The sequence below is a fragment of the Nicotiana attenuata genome, unplaced genomic scaffold (assembly GCF_001879085.1).
Source record: "Nicotiana attenuata strain UT unplaced genomic scaffold, NIATTr2, whole genome shotgun sequence".
Lineage (NCBI taxonomy): Eukaryota > Viridiplantae > Streptophyta > Magnoliopsida > Solanales > Solanaceae > Nicotiana > Nicotiana attenuata.
In genome coordinates this window covers 71,272-92,973 of record NW_017670908.1, presented here as the reverse complement: position 1 = coordinate 92,973, position 21,702 = coordinate 71,272, and the positions used below count along the sequence as shown (strand labels likewise).

Genomic DNA, 21,702 nt, shown 5'->3' with positions numbered 1-21,702 from the left:
CGTTAAGAGTAAATAACCGCCCAATCCGCCCGATAAGCAGCCCTACTTCCTATTCTTGTTTTCTTGTAGGACTTTCTAAATCCTCATTTTCTTCATATGATGCATGTTGGAAATCTATTCAAATCTCCTTCAATTGTAAATTCTTACGTTTCATTCGAACTTGGCCTAATATCTTAACATAATACAAGTTTCAACCAATCAACGAGAATGTTAGTTTCCTCTTGCTACCAAAGGCCTATTTTTAGTTAGATTTCAGTCATACATGAGAAATATTCTTTAGTATCTTAAGGTTATAATTAAGTTTCACATCTCTTAAATTTTGAATCAGAAACATATTCGAAAGTCCTACAAGAAAACAAGAATAGGAAGGCTAGAACGATGGGATCCAAGGACAGAGCTCGACTTATAGAATAATACAGGAAATATGGTTATTGAAACTCTTACCATTACGACTTATAGATAACATATACAACTCCTAATACTTGGGAAATTTTCATAAAGCACTATCTTTTAGTAGTAATTAGTCATTTATAGATACCATTTGCTATATTACGAATTATAGATACCTTTTCTGTGGGTATAAGATGTATTTGATGTTTTTAAGCTATTGTATTCATGAATACAGTAGCAAAAATAGGCGTGAATCAGGGAAGTCCAACTAATCAGTTGTTGTATTCGAGTGTATTCGACTGTATTCATGGAGTGAAACATGGGATTACAGCNAAAGCCTATGATTATGTGGAATGGGATTTTCTGAGAACAGTATTACTGGAGTTTGGTGTGCCCTTTAAGCTAGTGGAATTGATTATGGCATGTGTTAGTACAATAAGCTACTCACTACTGTTGAATGGAGGCCTCACTGAGAAGTTTGAAGCAAGGAAAGGCTTAAGGCAAGGGGACCCCATGTTACCTTACCTGTTTGTTCTAGCCATGGAGTACCTCAATAGATCTCTGAAAGCTCTGACAAGAATACCAAATTTTAATTTTCATCCTAAATGCAGGAAACTGCAGATTGTCCACATCTGCTTTGCAGATGATCTTCTTATGTGTTGCATGGCTGATGAAATATCCATGAAGATGCTTATCAGATGTTTCCAACAATTCTCTGAAGTCTCAGGATTGCATGCTAATATGGATAAAAGTTCATTATATATAGCAGGAGTAAAGAAGGAATTCAAGGATAAAATGTTAGCTGAGTTGCAGTTATCAGAAGGGACCTTACCATTCAAATACTTGGGAGTACCATTATCTGCAAAAAAGATCAGCATACAACAGTGTATGCCCTTGGTGGAAAGAATTGTGGACAAGATTAGAAGCTAGACCTCTAAGTTTCTTTCATATGGAGGCAGACTACAGCTCATCAAGAGTGTCTTGTTTGAAATGCAGACATATTGGGCTCAAGTGTTCCTCATCCCTTAGAAGATTGTAAAGATGGTGGATAACATATGCAGGAGGTATCTGTGGACTGGAAGCAATGACACCACCCAGAGAAATCCTATATCCTGGGAGACTTTGTGTAAGCCAAAAGCAGCAGGAGGACTAAACATAATCAACTATGAAGCATGGAACAAGGCAGCAATAACAAAGCTACTATGGGCATTAGTGAATAAGAAGGATAAACTCCGGATAAAATGGATACATGACCAATATATAAAGAAGCAAGATAGCAAGTATGGAAGTTCCTAAACAAGCTAGTTGGCTTGTAAGGAAGATATTCAATGCAAGAGAATGGTGGGAAAATGATATGCAAAGAATGCAAGCCTGTGTAAAGAAGGGGAAGTTCAGCATCAAAACAACATATGTAAAAAGCAATCCAGAATGGCCAAAAGTGAGATGGAAATCCATAACAATGATCAATGGTAGTCTGCCAAAGAAACAGTTCATAGTGTGGATGGCAATGCATAGAAGATTGGCAACAGTGGATAGATTGTTGAAATGGGGAGTTCAAGTTGAACAAGGATGTGTTCTGTGTGAAAGAGACTTGACTGAGACTCATGAACACTTATTCTTTGAATGTTCATACTCAAAAAAACTATGGGAAAGCATGTTAACATGGCTTGGATATCACAGAAGAACTCAAGACTGGGAAGAAGAAGTTAACTGGTTAATCAAGAATGTGAATAACAGAAACCCAAAGAAAGCCATAATAGGAGTTGTGTTTGCTGCTGTGATGTACAACATATGGATGAAAAGAAATAGTAGAAGATTTCAACAATGCAAGAAGACAGTACAAGACAGAGCAAAGGATATTGCTGTCCAAATTCATGTTACTGGACAAAAACAACAAAAATGGAAGCCACTACTGGAAAAGTTAAACAACTATCCTAGTTGTTTATAGGATAGTTATATGCTTTATAATAGAATAGCAACAGAAGAGTTGTATAGAAATTTGTAAATGGTTTTTCTTATTTTGAGATCTGCTCCAAAGTCCATAGAGAGCAGATGGTGTATATTTGCAAAAAAGGTTGGAATAAAAGTTTTACTTTCGACCAAAAAAAAAAAAGAAGAAGAAGAAGATTTTACTAAATTAGTGGACTATTGGTGCATTAGTTTAAAAAAACAAAAATATTTTGCAAAATATTTTTTTTAAGTAATTATTTTTAATTCAGCATTGACCTAACGGCCAAAGGACATAAGTGAACCAAAAAGGTGGATAAAGGGGTATTTTTAGCCCAATAGGTGGATGAAGGGTATTTTTAAGAGAAATTTTCATAAAGCACTATCTTTTAGTAGTAATTAGCCATCTATAGATACCATTTGCTATATTACGGATTATAGATACCTTTTTCTGTGGTTATAAGATGCATTTGATGTATTTAAGCTATTGTAATGATGAATACAGTAGCAAAAATAGGCGTGAATCAGGGAAGTGCAGCTAATCAGTTGTTGTATTCGACTGTATTCGACTATATTCATGGAGTGAAACATGGGATTACAGCTGGACAGATTATTGTATTCGACTTTATTGACGGCGTGAAATAGGGGATTACACTATTTTTAAAACGGAAAGTGAATCAATTAACATAATAGACTCCTAATATAACTCAACAAACTCAATTATAACACACAAGTTTTGTATTTTCAGTTATAAAAAAGATTCTCAACCGAAAAATACCCCAAAAACATAACAATTTTAAGAGAAATTATAAAATACATCTGAATACATAAATTATATTAATTAAAAAAATATATGAATACATCCATGGCATATAGCGAGACAGTGGATACAATGAAATACATAGGATACATCGGATACAATAAATACAATGAAAAAAAAGACAGTGAATACAATGAAATACATGTAATACAGCGGGATACAATGAAAAAAAAAAGACAGTGAATACAATGAAATACATGGAATACAACGAGATACATTGAATTACAATGAAAAAAAAGACAATAAATACAATGAAATACATGAAAATACATTGAAATATATTAACAGAAAATCAAGTTGCTCAGCCCCAAACTCCATCGTCTTTGTTCAAGAACAAACCCCAATTTCCGGCAAATCCGCCATTCACCGGAAGTAGGTAGTGAAAACACGCCGCCTTCGTGGAAATTTCACTCTGAGTTGTTTGGCAATAAGAATTCCTTTAAATTATTAGAAGCACGCACTAGTGGAGCAATGTCGTCTTTTTTGCCAAAACCTTCTGGAGAAGGATCTCAAGAATGACTCCACAACTATAACGACTGATCTCCTTTCGCCTTGTACTGCCACGGTGCTAATGAATCTGCCATAACTATTGTACTTTTGAAAACTAAGTAGACGCAAACTCTTTCTGATTTCTTAGTTCCTTCGATACAATACCATTAATTGGATCGAAAAACAGAATCGAACCCTTGGTCATGGAATACAGTAATAACAACTTCAGAAAAAGTATCATGCGAACTAAACAATTCGAAATCAGCATCTCTGAAGTGGGCTTTGCACAAATCCGGTGGAAGGAGGAGATCGGAAATTTTAATGGGATGGGGGAAGAGAATGTGATGTATCAAAGTAGAGAGAGAAAGAAAATAGTGTAACTGACTAGCGTATTTAGTGGCTTAGGGCTAGGAGGTTACCAAAATTAAATATTTTGCTATAAATTTTAAAAGGTATCTATAGAATATAATTTTGTTAATGGTGTTTATTTAAAATAAATAAGGTGTTAACCTTTGCTATAGGAGGTAAAAATTTCTATTTTAAAACCTTTTCCAATAGTTTAGGGTCATTTTGAACCCTTTTCCGTAATTTTAATAGATTAGTTGTTGGAGTAATACAACCGAGTTATATTAGATTACTAGAACAACCATGGTGATATGTTTTTAACATAAACTTGCAGCACCAAATATGACTATTAAATATTCATTTGTTTTTGAAACACTGGAAAACAATTTCCAGAAAATATGTCCCTTACATACCAAACACACCCTACATTCCTTAACACAAGTAAGAGAGTTCCTCCCTAACATGTAGTTGTGCACGTTTATCAAAAGAACATCGCAAGTAGCTTATTTGAAATAAGCATCATCTTCTAAAACAGGAAACTTGGTTCCCGTATGACCCGAGAATGTGAGATGTTGCTGTTTGTTATTCCAATATGACTCGAGATCTGTCTGTTAATACAATCTGTGCTTTCCCGGTTTAAACAGAAATTTGGACCAGTATGTTGATTTTACAGTATCCCACCATAGCTTATAATGTAAACACCCAAATAAAGCAATAGGAACACCAGAAATAGCAGCAATGAGCTTTGGCTGCCAAGCCATATGATTATTATAGACCAAGAAGAAAGTTGCTGCAAAAGCCACGAGCATGCCAACTATCGAGGCAAAGAGTGTCGTGAGTCCAAAGAGTAATTTCTTGGGCAATGACACAACAAAGTCGTCTTCATTGTAGCGAGAAGTAAGAATGGACAAGAACATAATGATGGAAACAATTGAGCAGAACATTGCCACTGCATCTGATATGACAAAAACCGAAAATCCTTTCAATTTTAGCATTATGGGGGTACCTTCATTGTCATCATTACCGCCTGGCAGAGTGAAGGCTGCAGCAAACATCACTGTGGCAATCAAAGTTGCAACAATCATACAATAATTTGCAGTGTCTCTCATCCACCTTTCACCTTCTTTCAACAACAGCTTGTGTTCTTCTGAGAATAATTGCCTTGGGGTTTTTTCATCATTGTTTTCCATCCTGAGAAATGAAGGTGGTACAATTTTCTCCACCTCCTACCAAATAATTACTGCATGAGATGATAACTAGCAATAGAAAAGGTTACAAACTCCTCTTTAAAATAAAATTTTAACAACAAAAGCTGTAAACATACATGTTTACAACAAAAAATAAAATGGCTGAGATAGACATGCATAAGAGAAGTAGTTTCTGACTGCCAATTTTGCTCGTAGTCATCTCTTACCTTAAACCACAATATCTCTCTTTGCAGTCGAAGAGCTGCTCCAGATACCCGGAGAAATGACGGTGGCATAATCTTCTCTTCCTCCTGTACAAATCAGTCATAATTTAAAGGAAGATGACCAAATTATATGGCACTCTTACATTAAGACATAGTTCATGTATCATTGTAAATTGGATTGATAGGATAGGAAATATAGTATGCATACAAGAGAGAAAGAAAAATGACGAAAGTTATCACAAGTGTGTATGGTCTTCAAAAACTATTTTCTGGTATTTGTTGGGGAGCACAAAATATTTTTACTGAAAAGCATTTACTAGAGTGGATAAGAGTTTCAACAAATTGGATAGTTTTTTGCATTGAAAATTACTGATGAAACTTTTGAGTGTTAAAGATGGATAACAATATCTATGTGTTGGTTGAAGCTAGCTAGTATTATGAGGAGTAGGAGATGGGATAGTTATAAATGAAAAAGGCTTCCGTTCACAAGTGAGAGAAGTCATTTCCCCCTTTTTGATGGAAAATATATATACTACTTTCAAACTCCAGAAAAATGACTCTAAAAGAAAATCCAGAACAAATGACTTCTGTAAATCAGAACACTGAAAATAAAAGGGCATCCCGGAGCACTAAGCTCTCGCTATGCGCAGGGTCCGAGAAAGGGCGTGACCACTAGGGTCTATTGTACGCAACCTTACCCTACATTTCTGCAAGAGGTTATTTCCACGGCTTGAACCCATGACCTCCTGGTCACGTGACAACAATTTTACCAAGCTACACCAATAGGACAGAGTTTATCACCTTAAAGCACAATGTCTCTGCTAACTTTTTAATGGCTTCGATCTCTCTAATCAGTTTTTGTAGTGCTTTCCTCATTATAATATTGCAAGGGCTTGGCTGGCCAATTTTTTGATCAATCTCAGTAATTAATTGTTGAAGAGCCTCTTCATATTCAATATTGGCAGGTGTTTGCTCAGCTAGTCTCTGTTGAAGGATCTCTTCCAAAAGCTGCTTAATAGATTCCAAGATTATATCATTACAAGGCATTGGCTGCCCAAGTTTCTGTTTGAGTTCTTCTATCTCTCCAAATTGTTGCCCGATTTTCTGTTTGAGAGGGATTGGCTGCCCTAACTTTCCAGCCAAATGGAGAATGTTATTGCCATCAACATCAACATAGAGAGTTATCAAGTCTTTAACTGCTCCTATTTGGTGTATAAGACTATAGACTTTTTCTTGCCGATGTAAAGCAGCAACATGAAAAATGGTGCGCTTCCTTCTGTCGACTTTCCATATCAGATCAGGATGATCACGAATTAGCACAGCTAAAAACTCTACATTTCCTGCTTTTGCAGCAGAATTCATTATTTGGGTCTTTGAGATTAACCGCGCGAGCTTATCCTCTGGCAATTGTAGACACTCTGCCCAGAGCTCCTCAAGTAGCACACCAGCTTGCTTCTTCAGCAATGATTTTCCCCGAATAACCCAAACCCTTTCGAACCCTAAAATTCCAGCAATGTATATTACAAACTACTACTAATAAAGAGCTCCATCTTGAAACAAAAGTCAAAACAAAGCAAGAAGAAATAAGCAATACTTCAAGCAAAAAAATGCAGAATTGAATTTGTGATACAATGTTTGTACACACCTATGTCGCGCGGACTCCCTAAAATGATGCCGCACCCGTGTCGGATCCTCCAAAAATACAAAGGATCCGACACGCACCCGGCAACATTTCTGGAGAGTCCGAGCAACATAGGTACAAACAGGACTGCAAATTGAAACAAAAAAGTCTTAGTAGATCTTACGTGTAATAAATGGCATCCTGGAAATCATACTAATAAATATTCGCCGCACTGGAGAACAAACTCGCATACTTCCGGCATTTAGCATATGAACGAACCTTTTCCACTTCCCATCCGGATCTCGCCAACTGATTGTTAAAGCCTTCTTACTTAACGCATGTAAGAGTGATCGGTCTCCTTCTACTATAGTAGTGGCCAAAGCTGTGTCCTTCTTGAAAATATCTAACGCCACATCTGCATGTAAAAACCAACATCATACCCAGTATAATCCCGCATAGTGGGATCTGCATGTAAAAACCAAGATAATAAATTAATTCTACAGTAGATATACACCTCAAAAGTACTCAAAGCTTGTTAAAAGTTTAGCCCCCTAACTGATTAAATAACTAAATATAATGGTCCTATTTTTCGGGCAAGCTGATACAGTGACAGTAGAAGCTGGAAAGCTGCAACATTATAGAAGTTCTCCCTAAAACTTGAGTTTAAGAATCATGCAAAAAAGAAAAAAAAATTCACATTAACACAAAATAACACTTGATTGTTTCATTGTGAAAATATTTATATATATATATATATATATATATATATATATATATATATATATATGTCATTGGAAGAGATCTCTCATATTCATACCATACAACTCATGCTGGATCGTGGCTTCGAGAAGTTCAAAGCGTTCTAAGTTGTCTAGTGCGGCAAGATCTGTGACCTCGTAAAGATATACTACCATATCTTTGTGTCCAAGCGAAGCAGCCATTGTGATTGCACTTCCATGTCTACTGAAGATGTTGGGTAGCTTCTTATTCTTATCCCGCATTATACTAGCAATTTTAACAACCCCTGATGCAGCTGCAAAACAAAACGCATTAGTTCCCCCGTTATTTGGCAGTTCCAAGTCACTTTCCTCCATTTTATTCACTAGCTCCTCTACAAATCGTGTGCTTCTTGCCACAGCTGCAATGTGAAGAACTCTTTCACCGCGTTCCGTCATCTTAGCTCTAGCTAAACTCAAATCCTTTTCCAGAATAGGTTCAGCAGCTCCCCAATCATCTCGCAAAGCAGCTTGATAAAGAATTTGTTGCGGTGTCCGACACTTTGTTTTCCTGCCACCTGCAAAATTAAAAGCGCGCAGTGAGTAATGCTTGGCTTCTTGAACCGAGAGTCTATCGGAAACAACCTCTCTACCCCATCGGGTAGGGGTAAGGTCTGCTACACACTACCCTCCCAGACCCCACTTGTGAGATGTTACTGGGTCGTCGTCGTTGTTGTTGTTGCAATGAGTAATGCTTGAACAACGCTTATTTGTAGATGGATATCCTGACATACGTGTTAGCTTGTTTGTCTTTATTTTTGATTTAAGTGAATACAAAAATTCAATGAGCATCTGGATTGCTGGACTGGTACTATAACTAGTAGTATTACATTTACAATCTATTTTGGATGGTTAACTGAATAGCAACTAAAACCACTCTCTTCACGGACAGCTCCCTCTTTAATCTCTATTCAACTTTATTGTGCTCCCTCTGTACCATTTTATATGGTAACATTTCCTTTTTAATTCGTTTAAAAAAGAATAACAACTTTCTAATTTTGAAAATAATTTAACTTAAAACTTCCTACTTTACCCTTAATGAGATGATTTGAGGCTACATAAATCCTATGCCTTGTTTTAGACCACAAGTTTTAAAAATCTTACTTTCTTTCTTAAACTCTATGAATATTCAAGCACTGCCACATAAAGTGGACCAAAGAGATTAGTATTTATTTCAAGAATGATCTATACAAGGAAGTTCTGTATAGTTAAACACTAAGTAGCTCCGACACGGCAATTTAGGTGTCGCACTCGTGTCGACACAACACTAGTATGGGTGTGGGTATGCGATCCGTACCGGATTTGGTCAAACAATTTTGGTACTTTGACCACGACAGACGGAAAAATTCAAGACGAGATACAATTTGATTCCCGAAATCAGAATCAAAACTAGGGTAAATTTGAAGAAAATAGCATACCTTATCTAAGAGATCAATCATTTACTTGTCTACAACTTGATACTTAAAAAGAAATCTGCACTTGACAAGCTATACGTAAGTATTCCACAAAATTTCTCATAGGTTAAACATTCTCCCAATCCTTGTTCATCTCAGCATTAATTGGTTTCGAACAGGGGTAGGTGGTTCGTAAATTTTTTTTGTCTATCATTTTAAAGCAATGAGAAGCTTTATGGTGCCCTATATATTTTTTTTTTTTTGGTTTTTTTTAGGAAAACTTACACAAGTGTCCCAAATAAATCTCAACTTACCAATCTCCAGCCATTAGTCATAGACTTACCAAAACTAGCCAAAAAAAATTGAAAAACCAAATAATAGGGTTCTTTCTATCAAAGAATCACATTCAAAAACCACCTTCCATATTTTAAGTGTGATTAGCAACATTAGATACAAGACAGAAAAGAAATTTCATGGACGGGGTAGCAAATAAGGTGATGAAATACAAATCTATACAATATTCCAAAAATCTAAACAAAAAAGGAACTTTTTCAATGGGTATAGTTGAAATTCATTGAAAATATATAGATAAGTCAATATACAAAATTTGAGGAAGATTGGAGGTGATTTGGACTGGTTTTGTAACAAAATTTGTAATTAAATCGAGTTCAAAAAAGTCTTCTGCGACACATGTATCAAACATGTATCACGCATGTATCACACATGTATCTCACACACAGGTATACATGGATATACATGTGATACACAATTGATACAAATATGATACATATGTGATACACAAATGATACACCGTGTGATACACATATCATTTCTTTCATGTTAAGCTTTTACTTCGAATTTTCAATTCAAACCACCTCAAAACTTCACCAAATCATCCCAAAACTAAGATTCAAGCTCCTTAAGTTGTGCCCAATCTATTCTAATAACACCCACTCAAAACAAAGCAAAAATTTGATATATTTTTTTGCTACAAATAGCTAATTGACTAATTTGGCTAATATTAGTAATATTTTATCAATTGGCCAATATTTGTAATGAGCTAGCTGGTAATTTCCCCTTTTTTTTTATTGGTTGTTGTTTTTTTTGGGCTGTTCATTCAATACTAAGTGCAGGCAATGGATATCTAGTAAAGCTATACGGGAGAGATCCCAAAATGTTACATTCCCGCATTCTTCAATGCTTTTAGTCAGCAAAGAAATCTTAAAAACACCTTCCAAAATTCTAATCAATGGAAATATCTGATGGTTAATTCCATTAGCCCGAGTCTGGGACTCCTAAATATATGGTAATGATTCATCAAGCTAAGTATCCTCTAATTACCTATATATGTTGATTTGGTAAAACCCCAACCCTTATCTGTAAGCAAGAAAATACTAATACTTCTGCAACTGTGAACTTACTAGTATTAGAAAGTAGTGCATCCTGCAGACGGGTAGGAGATTGATTTTCAATATCAGATCGTGACCCTCCTTCATCTTGTTCTTCAATTTCATCAAAGTATGATTTAGCTGAGCAATAACGGCTCACTGCGGATGACCTCCGCGTTATCTTGTTTATATCAGGACTGTAATCTACAATTCTTACAAAATAATTAATTGTAGAGGAATATAATTTATGACTAGCCGCACATTACAATCAATCCTTGAAGCTTCTTTTTTGTCTCACAACTGTGTGGGCCCAGAATTTTATGTACCCAGATGTGTAAGAGATGAGTCCACAGATATGTGAGATAAAAAGAGGCCTCACACAACTAGTATAAGTTGTGTGAGACACAAAATAAAATCACTCCAATCCTCCTTCTAAGAAATCAGATGGTGACAACTGATATAAATTTATTTGCTCGACAACTTGTGTGGACGGTTGTTACATGTCAGTTCATAAATTATATGGTACAAACGGAATTGTTTGACGAATACAATATTGGATCGATCTTATTGTTTGCCGTTATTTCATAATGTATCACACCACCAATATGAAGAATAAGTTTATGCCATTCTTAAAAAAAGGAATACGGAGCAAAATTATTATATAAAAAATAGGGTAAATGACAAAAATATAGTTATGTAATACACAAGGAAGGAAAAAATAGAAAAAACAAAAGTAAGGTAACGTTGCCACCACAACGTTATATAAAATGATACTTTTCGTCGTTACGTAACGATAAATTTAACGATACGATATAATAAAATTTAAGTAAAAAACTGATTGGATGGTTGTTACCTATTATACTGTATCTATTATTACTTTAAATATAATGTTTGTTTTGATTATTACTCAAAAACAATATCAAAAGTCATTTTCCAAAAATCTCCTCTAACAAAGGAAAATCAAGTATCTAATAGGAACACTTTATCCGTGTCCAGGTGCTCACTTGAACATGCCTGTGTTCGAGTGTATAAATGAAATATGATGGCAAGTTTAAGCGGCTGTCGATGTATTCCGCTATTTATTGTGTCCGAAGGTTTGTTACATAAAGCGGAATGACAAAAATCAAGTCAATACATATTGAAAAAGATCATCTTCCATCTTCTTTTCTGGTTTGGTTTTAGATTATAGATGTGTTTGGTACGAAGAAAAATATTTTAAAAAATAAGCAATTTTCTTATTTATGTTCTGGTGGTGGTAAATGAATCGAAAAAAATATCTTAAAATATTTTTTTATATGATATAATTTATGCAAATTAAATACTATAGAGCAGGGGGATGGGTGGTTTGCAGGGGAGAGGGTGAGGGTGTGGGGGTAGTAGGAGATGGATGGGGTGGTGGTGAGGGCGGCGATATGTGACATGATGGTGTTGGCTGTGCGGAATAAACAATTCGCGTGGAATGTCACTTATGAAGCTTGTTTTCCCTAATAAAATAAAATAATGAATAAAACATGAGAAGATAGAAGAAGGAGAAGAGAAGAAAGACGTACTCATGATGAACTGGAGATAGTGAACAATCTTAGTATATGAAGCTTGATAAGCTCCTAATCTTCAAAATCGGCAAAGATAGACAGATTAAAGAGCACAAACTTTTGGCTTTCTTTGTCTCAAGTAATGGATTTCTCTTTGTTATTAAAGAGCACAAACTTTTGACTACTTTTTTGGTCTTTTTTTAATCTAAGAGGTCGTTGGGTTTTATTTTATATTATATGCATGACCTGTACGAGAATAGATATTGATAGTCTACACGGGACAAAAATAAGTGAAACAAGAAGATGTCTAGCAATTAATAAAAGATAAAACAACTTGACTTAGGAATCTTTGACTAATAATTCTCAATTAATTATTTGATGGGTGCATTCCATGCTGTGAAGACAGTTTTCTTTAGATTTGAATTGTCAAACCAACCAAATCAATCATGGAAAAGATTGGCAGACAATCATTTTTCCGAATTTACAATTTATTATTTGATTGCTTACATTGTGATGTTATTGATGACATCAAGAGGAGCTTCTCTAACACTATAAATAGAGAGCTACATGCTCATTTTTAATATACACCAAACAGAGATACTAAGAAAAACAATACTTTGTCAAAAAAATAGAGATTTTGAACGGTATTGTAATAAGGTAAAAAAAAATCACAAGAGAATTATGTAGTGGTCTTGGAGTATTTTATTTGGTACCACAAATTATAAAATCCTTGCTATAGTGAATTAGTTTTTCCTTTCTGGCAGTGATTTTTTTCTTATTCAAAAGGGTTATCCACGTAAAAATCTCGGGGCCCTTGTTTCTCTTATTATTGCCGTTGGTTACTGTATTTTAATAATTCACATTTATTACAGTCATATACCATGAATATTATTTTTGTGAAAAATATTTTTCCAACAATTAGTATCAGAGCACATATACGACCAGTTATGCTCTGCGACGAAAAAAATATCAGGAGTAAAATACAAAGTAACAAGATTCAACGTTAATGACGGTTTCTCCATATGGAAAAGAAGGATGAAATATCTACACATCCAACAAAGATTAGACATTGTACCAGATGGCAAAGAGGCAAATCACGAAACCATAAAAGACGAGAATTGTGCAGCCATGGATAAGAATGCGGCTAGTGCAATCAGATTGCACTTGTCCAATGAAGTACTCAATATTGTCGGCGACGAAAATACTACATGTGATTTTTGGAAAAGACTAAAAAGTCTATACATGTCCAAAACCTTAACAAATAAGTTATTTTTGAGAAAATAACTTTATGCCATTCATATGAGTGAAAGTATAACATTTTTGTCCCATTTAAATATGTTTAATGAATTAGTCACGCAACTGGCAAACCTCGGAGAAACAATTACTGAAGTATAGAAGGCTATCTTGCTTCTGAACTCGTTGCTATCTTCCAATGATAACTTGGCAATAACCAACCTGCATGGTAGAGATACCATCGAGTCAAAAGAGGTCACATCAGCCATCCTGTCTAATTACAAGATGAAGAAGAAGCCTGAAAATCAGGGACATGCTCTTATCATGGAAAACAGAGAAATAAGTCTTTATAAAGCTTCGAGTAGTCTTGATAAATTCAAAGGTCGTGAATAGTCCAGGAATCGGTCAAAAAGTAAAAATTACTATAGTTGCAGTCAACCTGGTCACTTCAAAAGAGATTGCTTACATAAAGGCCGAGGCGAGAGCAGTGGCCAGAAGAATGATGAAAACACAATTGCTGTAGTGCACAACGGTGAATCAGTGATTCTCTTCGTTTACGAGGAGAAGGAATGCATGCACCTAGCAAGCCAAGAGTCAAATGGGTGGTTGACACATCAATATCCTACCATACTGCATCAGTAAGAGAATTATTTTCATTGGTACAAAACAGGAGACTTTGGGATGGTCAAGATAGGAAAGACCAATCACTTAAAGATTGTGGAAATGAGTGATATTTATATCAAGACAAATGTCGGATGCATATTAGTTCTAAAAAATGTGGAACACGTACCAGATTTGTGAATGAATTTACTTTTAGGATCGCTCTAGATCGAGATAGGTAGGAGAATCATTTCGCCAATAGGAAGTGGAGGCTCACCAAATGATTATTGGTGATTGCTAAAAGAGTTTCTCCAAACATGTTGTACAACACAATGTTGAGATATGTGAAGGTGCATTACATGCGGGTGTAGATGACATGCCTGATGATCTATAGCACCGGAGATTAGGCCATATGAATGAGTATGGATTGCAGATCCTAGCCAAGAAGTAGTGTATCTCCTTTGAAAGGTACAACTGTGAATCCGTGTCTGGCCCAACCCCGGCGAGGTAGTGACGAGACTAGGACCAGACTCCCGATAAACCTGTGCAGTTATATATATATGGCGAAAAAATAAACTGGAACAACAATTAAAGATGGGAAAAGGGAAAACATGCCTCAGGGAATACAGATAAAGATAGAATCTCAAGAAAATTATAAAGAAACCCAAATTTAACTTCTAACAAGGATAAAGAAAACAAAGGCAGATTTCACTTCCGGTTCACATCTCGTTGCAGGCGTGCAACCCGATCCCATTTCTCATATCATGTGGTAGGCATACCACCCGCTCCCATTTTATTATATCTTGTGGTAGGCGTACCACCCGTTCCCATTTTATTATATATTGTGGTAGGCGTACCACCCGCTCCCATTTTATTATATCTTGTGGTAGGCGTACCACCCGCTCCCTTTTCATCATATCATGCGGTAGGCGTACCACCCGCTTCCTTTTCATCATATTTTGTGGTAGGCGTACCACACTCTCCCTTTTACAAGTCAACACAAAGTCACAAAGAATCCCAGCAAGGGAGAATCAACTATAACCAATCTTAACTCAACTCCTACTCTACACAATTAATACCAATACTCAATCATAAATAAAGTCCATGATGATTAAACTAAATCCTTACTCAATATCGAGAATAATTAATTAAGGCACTCATAGTATCATTTAAGAACACAATAACTTGCAATTTAAGACTCACGGTCATGTTTGACACCAACATATAGATACTCGTCACCATGCCTATACATCGTACTCAACAAGAAGCAATTAGCAAATAAGACACAACCCTTAATCCCTCAAGCTAAGGTTAGACCGGACACTTACCTCGATGCCTCGAACACAACTCAAGTTTCAATTATAGCTTTACCCCTTGATTCCACCGCCAATTCGCTCGTATCTAGTCACAAGTTACTTAATTAGATCAATAAACGCTAAATGAATCAATTTGAATGCATAAAAATGAATTTCCCAAAATTTTGCCCAAAAAGTCAAAAATCGCCCTCGGGCCCACATGGTCAAAACCCGAGGTTCGAACCAAAACCCGATTACCCATTCCCCCACGAACCCAAATATATAATTTGTTTTGAAATCGGACCTCAAATCGAGGTCCAAATTCCCAATTTTTGAAAAACCTAGGTTCTACCCAAAACACCCAATTTCCCCATTAAAATCATTGATTTGAAGTTGAAATCATGTTAAAAGATGTTAATGATTGCAGAAAATTAGTTAAAAACGACTTACAATTGATTTGGAGGAGAAGAAATTCTTGAAAAATTGCCTAAATGTGTTTATGTTTGAGGGAATATGAAAAATGGGTTTTAAATTCGGCTAAGTATAAAAATTACAGGTCTCAGGTATGGGAATTGCGAACAGGGGTTCGCAATTGCGAACCCCGACCTCTGCTGGCTTGAGAAACGCGAAACAGGGTTTGCATTTGCGAACCCTTCAGGATAATGGGATCTTCGCATTTGCGAAAGGCATGTCGCATTTGCGACACCTAGGTGGCATTTGCGACCATTGGCCCAAAGGGAAACTTCGCATTTGCGAAGAGGACCTCGCGTTTGCGAGAGAGAGCTGGCCTGGGCTGGTCTCACATTTGCGATCCAGCCTTCGCATTTACGAGCCAGGCTTCGCAAATGCGAAGCCTGCAGGCCTGGGCATACCAGCAAAATTTTCTGCAATTTTCTAAGTTACAAATGCACCCCGTGGCCTATCCAAAATTCACCCGAGCCCTCGGGGCTCCAAACCAAATATGCACACAACCTCAAAAATATCCTACGAACTTATTCGTGTAATAAAATCACCAAAGTAACATCAAGAACTTCGAATTAAACCTCAAAATCAATGAAATATCCCAAAACTTCTTAAACATCAATTTTTCCCAATTAAGGTTCGAATCACGTCAAATGACATCCGTTTCCCACCAAATTTTACAGGATTGTCTTAAATCATATATAAGACCTGTACCGGGCGCCGGAACCAAAATACGGGTCCGATGCCAACATGTTCTAATTAAAATTCATTTCAAATTCCTTTAAACAAATTTCAGTAAATAATTTCCTTTAAAAATTCATTTCTCGGGCTTGGGACCTCAGAATTCGATTCCGGGCATACGCCCAAGTCCAATATTTTCCTACGGACCCTCCGGAACCGTCAAATCACGGGTTCAGGCCTGTTTACCCAAAATATTGACCGAAGTCAAATTAGCTCATTTTACAGTCAAAATTTATCATTTTCACAGATTCTCATATTTAGGCTTTCCTGCTATGCGCCCGACTTGCGCACGTAAATCGAGGTGACTCTAAATTAGATTTTCAAAGCCTCGAAAGCACAGAATTTAATTTAAAGCAAGTGATGACCTTTTGGGAAGGGTCATCACAGTTGGAAAATATATATTTATATTATATTAAAAGAGAAGTAGTATCAAAATATTAAGCCAATTGACAAGTTAATAAAAAGTCATATTAGTAAAAATGTGTAGTACTAAGTACTTACTATATTTTTGTACACTACATTAAATAATAAAATAACAACTAATATTTACTAAAATAATATAATATGTTAGATCATAATTTTATAAGATTAATATTCTGTCAAATTATCCGCGCATCGTGCGGGTTCTAACACTAGTTTTAGTTAATTTCACCTTTTTAGTTTCAACAGTAATACATAATCCTTGAAGATTTTAGAATTTGTTTGAAGTTGTTTGGAAAGAAATAATCATGTCTCAAGAGTCAGTAACCATTGTTGATACCCAATTTTTCCCTATATATTTTTATATATAAAATACTTTTAAAAAATAACATGTATATGCATATATAAGCATGCTCAAGTATTTTGATATTTTTTTCCTAATTTTTAAAAAGTTAAAATCAATCTATTGTCCATTACAGCAGTACAAAAATAAGTAATTATTCTCAAAACTATCAATTTTGGTGAATAATTTATTTTATTCCCATATTTATACCAAAATATAGTTAAGGTAATTTTTGTATATTTTTACAAGTTTATTTGGTATTTAAAAGACTAAATTGCATATAATTGTAATTCTAGCCTATTTTGAGATTAATAGCATTTTATAATTGTAAAATTAGTTCCAATATTTTTTAATTAATATTTATATATTATTTACTGGCTCAATACTTTTAATTTGCTTTTAAAATTAAGTTTACTAGTTTTATAAAATAAAAAGGGAAAACTGGCTATTTAACATTTAGCCCCATTTCATTTCAATTTCAGCCCCATTTCATTTCAATTCTAACCCCTAATTGACCCAATCCTCACCCCAACTGTACCGGCCCATTTTCTAATTTGACCCAACCATAACCCAATCCAAATGGCCCTACCCGGTTCCCACCTACCCTCTTAAATCTGGACCGTTGATCACTCAGATCAACGGCCATAACTCACCCCTCCATAATTAAACCCAAATGACCTACCCTAATCCCTCATTTTCCATCTCTCAACCGCCTTTGAACCCTCTTCGTCTCTCAAACTCTCTCAAGGTTCTTCGGAACCCTAGCCCACCTCCTACCTTTTTCACCGTACTTTCACCGGAATCCATGGCTTCTCAGGCCATGGACGGTCTGTGCTCACCCTCTCCACCATTAAACCTTGGGTGTTCGAGGTTTTGAAGTCTGATTTCGATGGTTCTCTTTCAGATCTTCTCAGATCTTTGGTTCTATGGCCTCTCCGGCCTTTGCTCCCGCATATTCAAGCATTATGAGCCTTTCCTGACCTCTTCGACTCAGGATCTGACTTTCCTCAAGGCCTTTCTCATTTCTAGGGTTTCTCCAAAACCCTAAGTTGTTCGAGGTTTTTCCTTGTTCATTTCCTAGATCTATGATATGTCTGTGCTCTACTGAACTTTTAAAGTGTTTTCCTCAAATTTTCCTTTCAAAATCGTTTGTCTCCGATTTAGGGTTTCTGAAAGGTTTCAAAACATCTTTCTGATTATTCCTGTTCTTTCCTTATGTGTGTTTGTCTATATTTTGCTCGTGTATTCTCTTTTCTACCACGCATATGTTGTTTTTCCATTTTTCTTTCTACTGTACTTGACTCTTCTGTACTTTGTGCCTCTAGATTAGGCTCGCATGTTAAGCTTTGTGCCTCTAGATTTGACTCTTCTGTACTTTGTGTCCTTGCTATACTTTCAGTGTTCTTCGACCATATGTGCTTCCTAACTGAATTCTTAAGTATTGCTTGCTTCCACTGAACTTTTGTTTGGGTTTTGAGCATATTTCATCTACTGTTGCTTAAGTTTACATCACCTCTTTCTTCTTCTGAACCTGCTTAAGTTCCGACTTTTCTAAAACATGTTCTTTTATGCTCTTAAATTAGTTTTCTTTCTTTGTTGTTTCAAACCTGCTATCATATCTGTTTGGTTCTCGTAAGTCTCTGAAAGAGACCTCTGAGCCTTTATCAATGGCTTGCCTTCTCATCTCTATGTCTGATTCGATTTGAAACCCTAGGATTTGGGGGTTTCTTTGGCAAGTTTGATTAGGGTTCTAATTTGGAACCCCGGACTATCAGACTTATTCTAAGTACTATGAACTGAATTTGAAACTCTTTGCTTATGCCTCTGAACCTTTCTATGCCTGTCTTTTCTAATTAGCATAACAACTCCTTTTGTTTGATTTGTCTGCTTTATATATGAGAAATTCTTCTTTCAAAAAGGGTTTTGCCAACTACTAATTGATTCTGAATTCCTTTAATGGGGTTTAATTGATTGTTACTGACTTCCTTCAAATTAAATCTTTCTTTACCCTTTTCCTAACTTGGTTCATTCGAATAAGGTCTGTAACGTTGATTCTTACTGGCGGTTTGATTGATTCACTTTCCTTATTCTCGCAAACCAAGTACTACTGAACTTTTGCCTTAAATAACTTCTATGTATTTACCCTTTATTGTACTGCTTTGGAAAATATTTTGATTAGCTCTTTCCTTAATTGTCTTTTACCCGTTTGGAATCAGAATCTCTTAATTAAAAGGAAATTGATTTCAATGTTATTTCCTTACCTTTTCTTGTTTTCTGCACTATAAAAGGGGTACGACCCTTCTGCACTTAGACCTTCAACATGCAGACCTTCAACTGACATTGCTTACACACTTACAATTCAATACTTCTTTGAGTTCAATACTCGAGCACATGTTACTCACTTGCAATTTCAATACTCTACTCTCGTGTGAGAGTTCTTGGACTGTTTGCTTGCAATTTGGTTTACAAGACTGCTGTTTTTTCTCTTCTTATTTCCTGAAACTGGTATGTCCTGATTTTGATTTCAGCTTCATCCCTATGTGTTTACTTTACAGTTACTACCATCTTGTCTACTTTGCTGTTTATGTTCTGTATTGAATATGCTACCCTATCTTTGCAGCTGTTGTTTGTTATGAACTTCCCGATACCCTTACTCCCTTTTATGTGTTTGAGTTAGGGTTTATGGCTTGACAATATCCAAATTGCTGCTCGGGTCTGAACCTGATCCTCATTGGATCCTAACTCCCCAAATTTGGCTAACAGGCTGGTCAGTAGTAATGTCATTTAATATTTGTAGAATTTATTTGTTTCTAAAATCAGTAATCCTTCTTTAAAAATCAGTACGCCTTCTGCATTGTTAGATATCATGCCTATAGGTCTCACCCAGGCAAGCCATTAGGTAATTAATTAACTGTGTCAGTCTTTGATAAAGTACAACCAGGGAAGGCCTAATTTGGACTTCTCATCTGAGAAATATGTGATAAATCAGCCTACTCTAACGCTTTATATTTAATTCAGACCATAACCAGTATTTCTAAGTCATGCTAGACGATTTGTTTCTTTAAATGAGGAGGCCTGTTTGAGCCCATTTAACTGCTATGTGTTCTCCCATACCTGTCTTATATGTTTTGATTGTCGCCCTAGAATTTTATCCTTTTTAAACTGTGAAAAGCCAAATTTCCCTTCCTTTTAGGACTAGTAGTCCCAAATGCCTCCGGGACTTATAGGATTGGGGCGGGTACTAGCATGCAATAGGTAACGATACTTTTCCGCGATTTAATACCTTAACGGGGTGGGAAAGGGTAGATATGGATATGATGACCGGTGCGCTAATACCACGTGTAACCCCTCTTCTGAGGAGTGATTACCGGGTATTGCATTGATGTGATCCATATTATTTGTAAACCTAGGACCCCCTTTCCCTTTACTTGTTTTATTTTTCAGAATTGTTCGAACTATTTCCTTAAAATTTTTGCTTTCTTTATTTTCTTCAAAATTTCAATTTACTTGCAACTATTATGTGAAAACTCCTCTACTTGAGACTTCTATTTGCTTACTTGTTATTCAAAGTCACAATTGTAGCATGGCCGAGAACCACACTAGTGGATTTTGAGGGGTGCTTAACACCTTCCCCTCGAGATAATTTCTAACTCTTACCCAAACTCTGGTTCTCCAACTCAAACCCTTCTTAGTGTCCTAATGCACTTTAATCATTAGGTGGCGACTCTTCAATTCAAAAACCCAATTCCTAAAAGGGAACGAGTTGTCCTCCCAAATGTCATAAACCCGATTTCGCGAGAAAAAGGGGGCGCGACAGCATGGCGACTCTGCTGGGGAATTTCTTTAAGGCTTTCACCATTTCATGTTACTTGTGGCTTTACTGTTTCTTTATTGCCTTTATTTATTGTCTTTATCTCTTTTCTACTACGAAACTGACTTGGCTCTTTGTTTCTTTTCTTTAATGCTTTATTTTACCGCTTTCCTTTAATACTGTTGTAATTATGAGCAATTATTGTAATCATTACTTTATGAACGTGCAAATTCGTGACAACTTGTTTCATTCTTGTAATTGCATATTCAACATCATATTCCATTCGTGCCAAAAAATACCATAGCAACGCTTATAATGAATGGTTGCGCCCTTCCGATATTATCACCCCCTAAATTTGGCAAAGGCGTATTTGCGGTAAAACCAGTCGATCAACGGTGTAATCGACGGTTCCGTGCCTTTCCCTCTTGAGTTGTCCGCTCAAGGGTACCGGTCTACCACCCCATAGAAATCCTACTCTGTTCAATTTGCATGCATCACTATCAAACCTAGCCGAATCAGTTATGTTGTCCGCATAACGACTCTTTAAGATAGACTTGTCCAAAGTCCACTGGGTTTCCTTGGAACCCAAACGGACAATACCATGTCTGTGCATTTATTTGGAGAACTAAATGCTGCTTATGCCAATTATTGATATTTAAATAGTCGAGTCTGGCGGGGGTAAGG

General features: G+C 36.0%; 2 protein-coding genes across 3 annotated transcripts; one reads left to right on the top strand and one right to left on the bottom strand.

Annotated features, from left to right (window-relative positions):
- Nucleotides 1-1,672: 1,672 nt before the first annotated feature.
- On the top strand, nt 1,673-2,338 carry LOC109244402. The gene has a single exon (XM_019411485.1). It carries the CDS (start codon nt 1,673-1,675, stop codon nt 2,336-2,338), a length of 666 nt encoding a protein of 221 aa, XP_019267030.1.
- Nucleotides 2,339-4,323: 1,985 nt separating this feature from the next.
- On the bottom strand, nt 4,324-12,320 carry LOC109244405. 2 transcript variants are annotated; one of them, XM_019411489.1, is made up of 7 exons: nt 12,132-12,320; nt 10,615-10,785; nt 7,841-8,317; nt 7,208-7,438; nt 6,204-6,901; nt 5,406-5,489; nt 4,324-5,217 (listed from the first exon to the last, which is right to left on the bottom strand). In XM_019411489.1, exons 1-7 carry the CDS (start codon nt 12,133-12,135, stop codon nt 4,603-4,605), a joined length of 2,280 nt encoding a protein of 759 aa, XP_019267034.1. In that variant the 5' UTR covers nt 12,136-12,320; the 3' UTR covers nt 4,324-4,602. The 2 variants fall into 2 exon arrangements, with proteins under 2 accessions (XP_019267034.1, XP_019267035.1); XM_019411490.1 differs by lacking the exon at nt 10,615-10,785.
- Nucleotides 12,321-21,702: the final 9,382 nt, after the last annotated feature.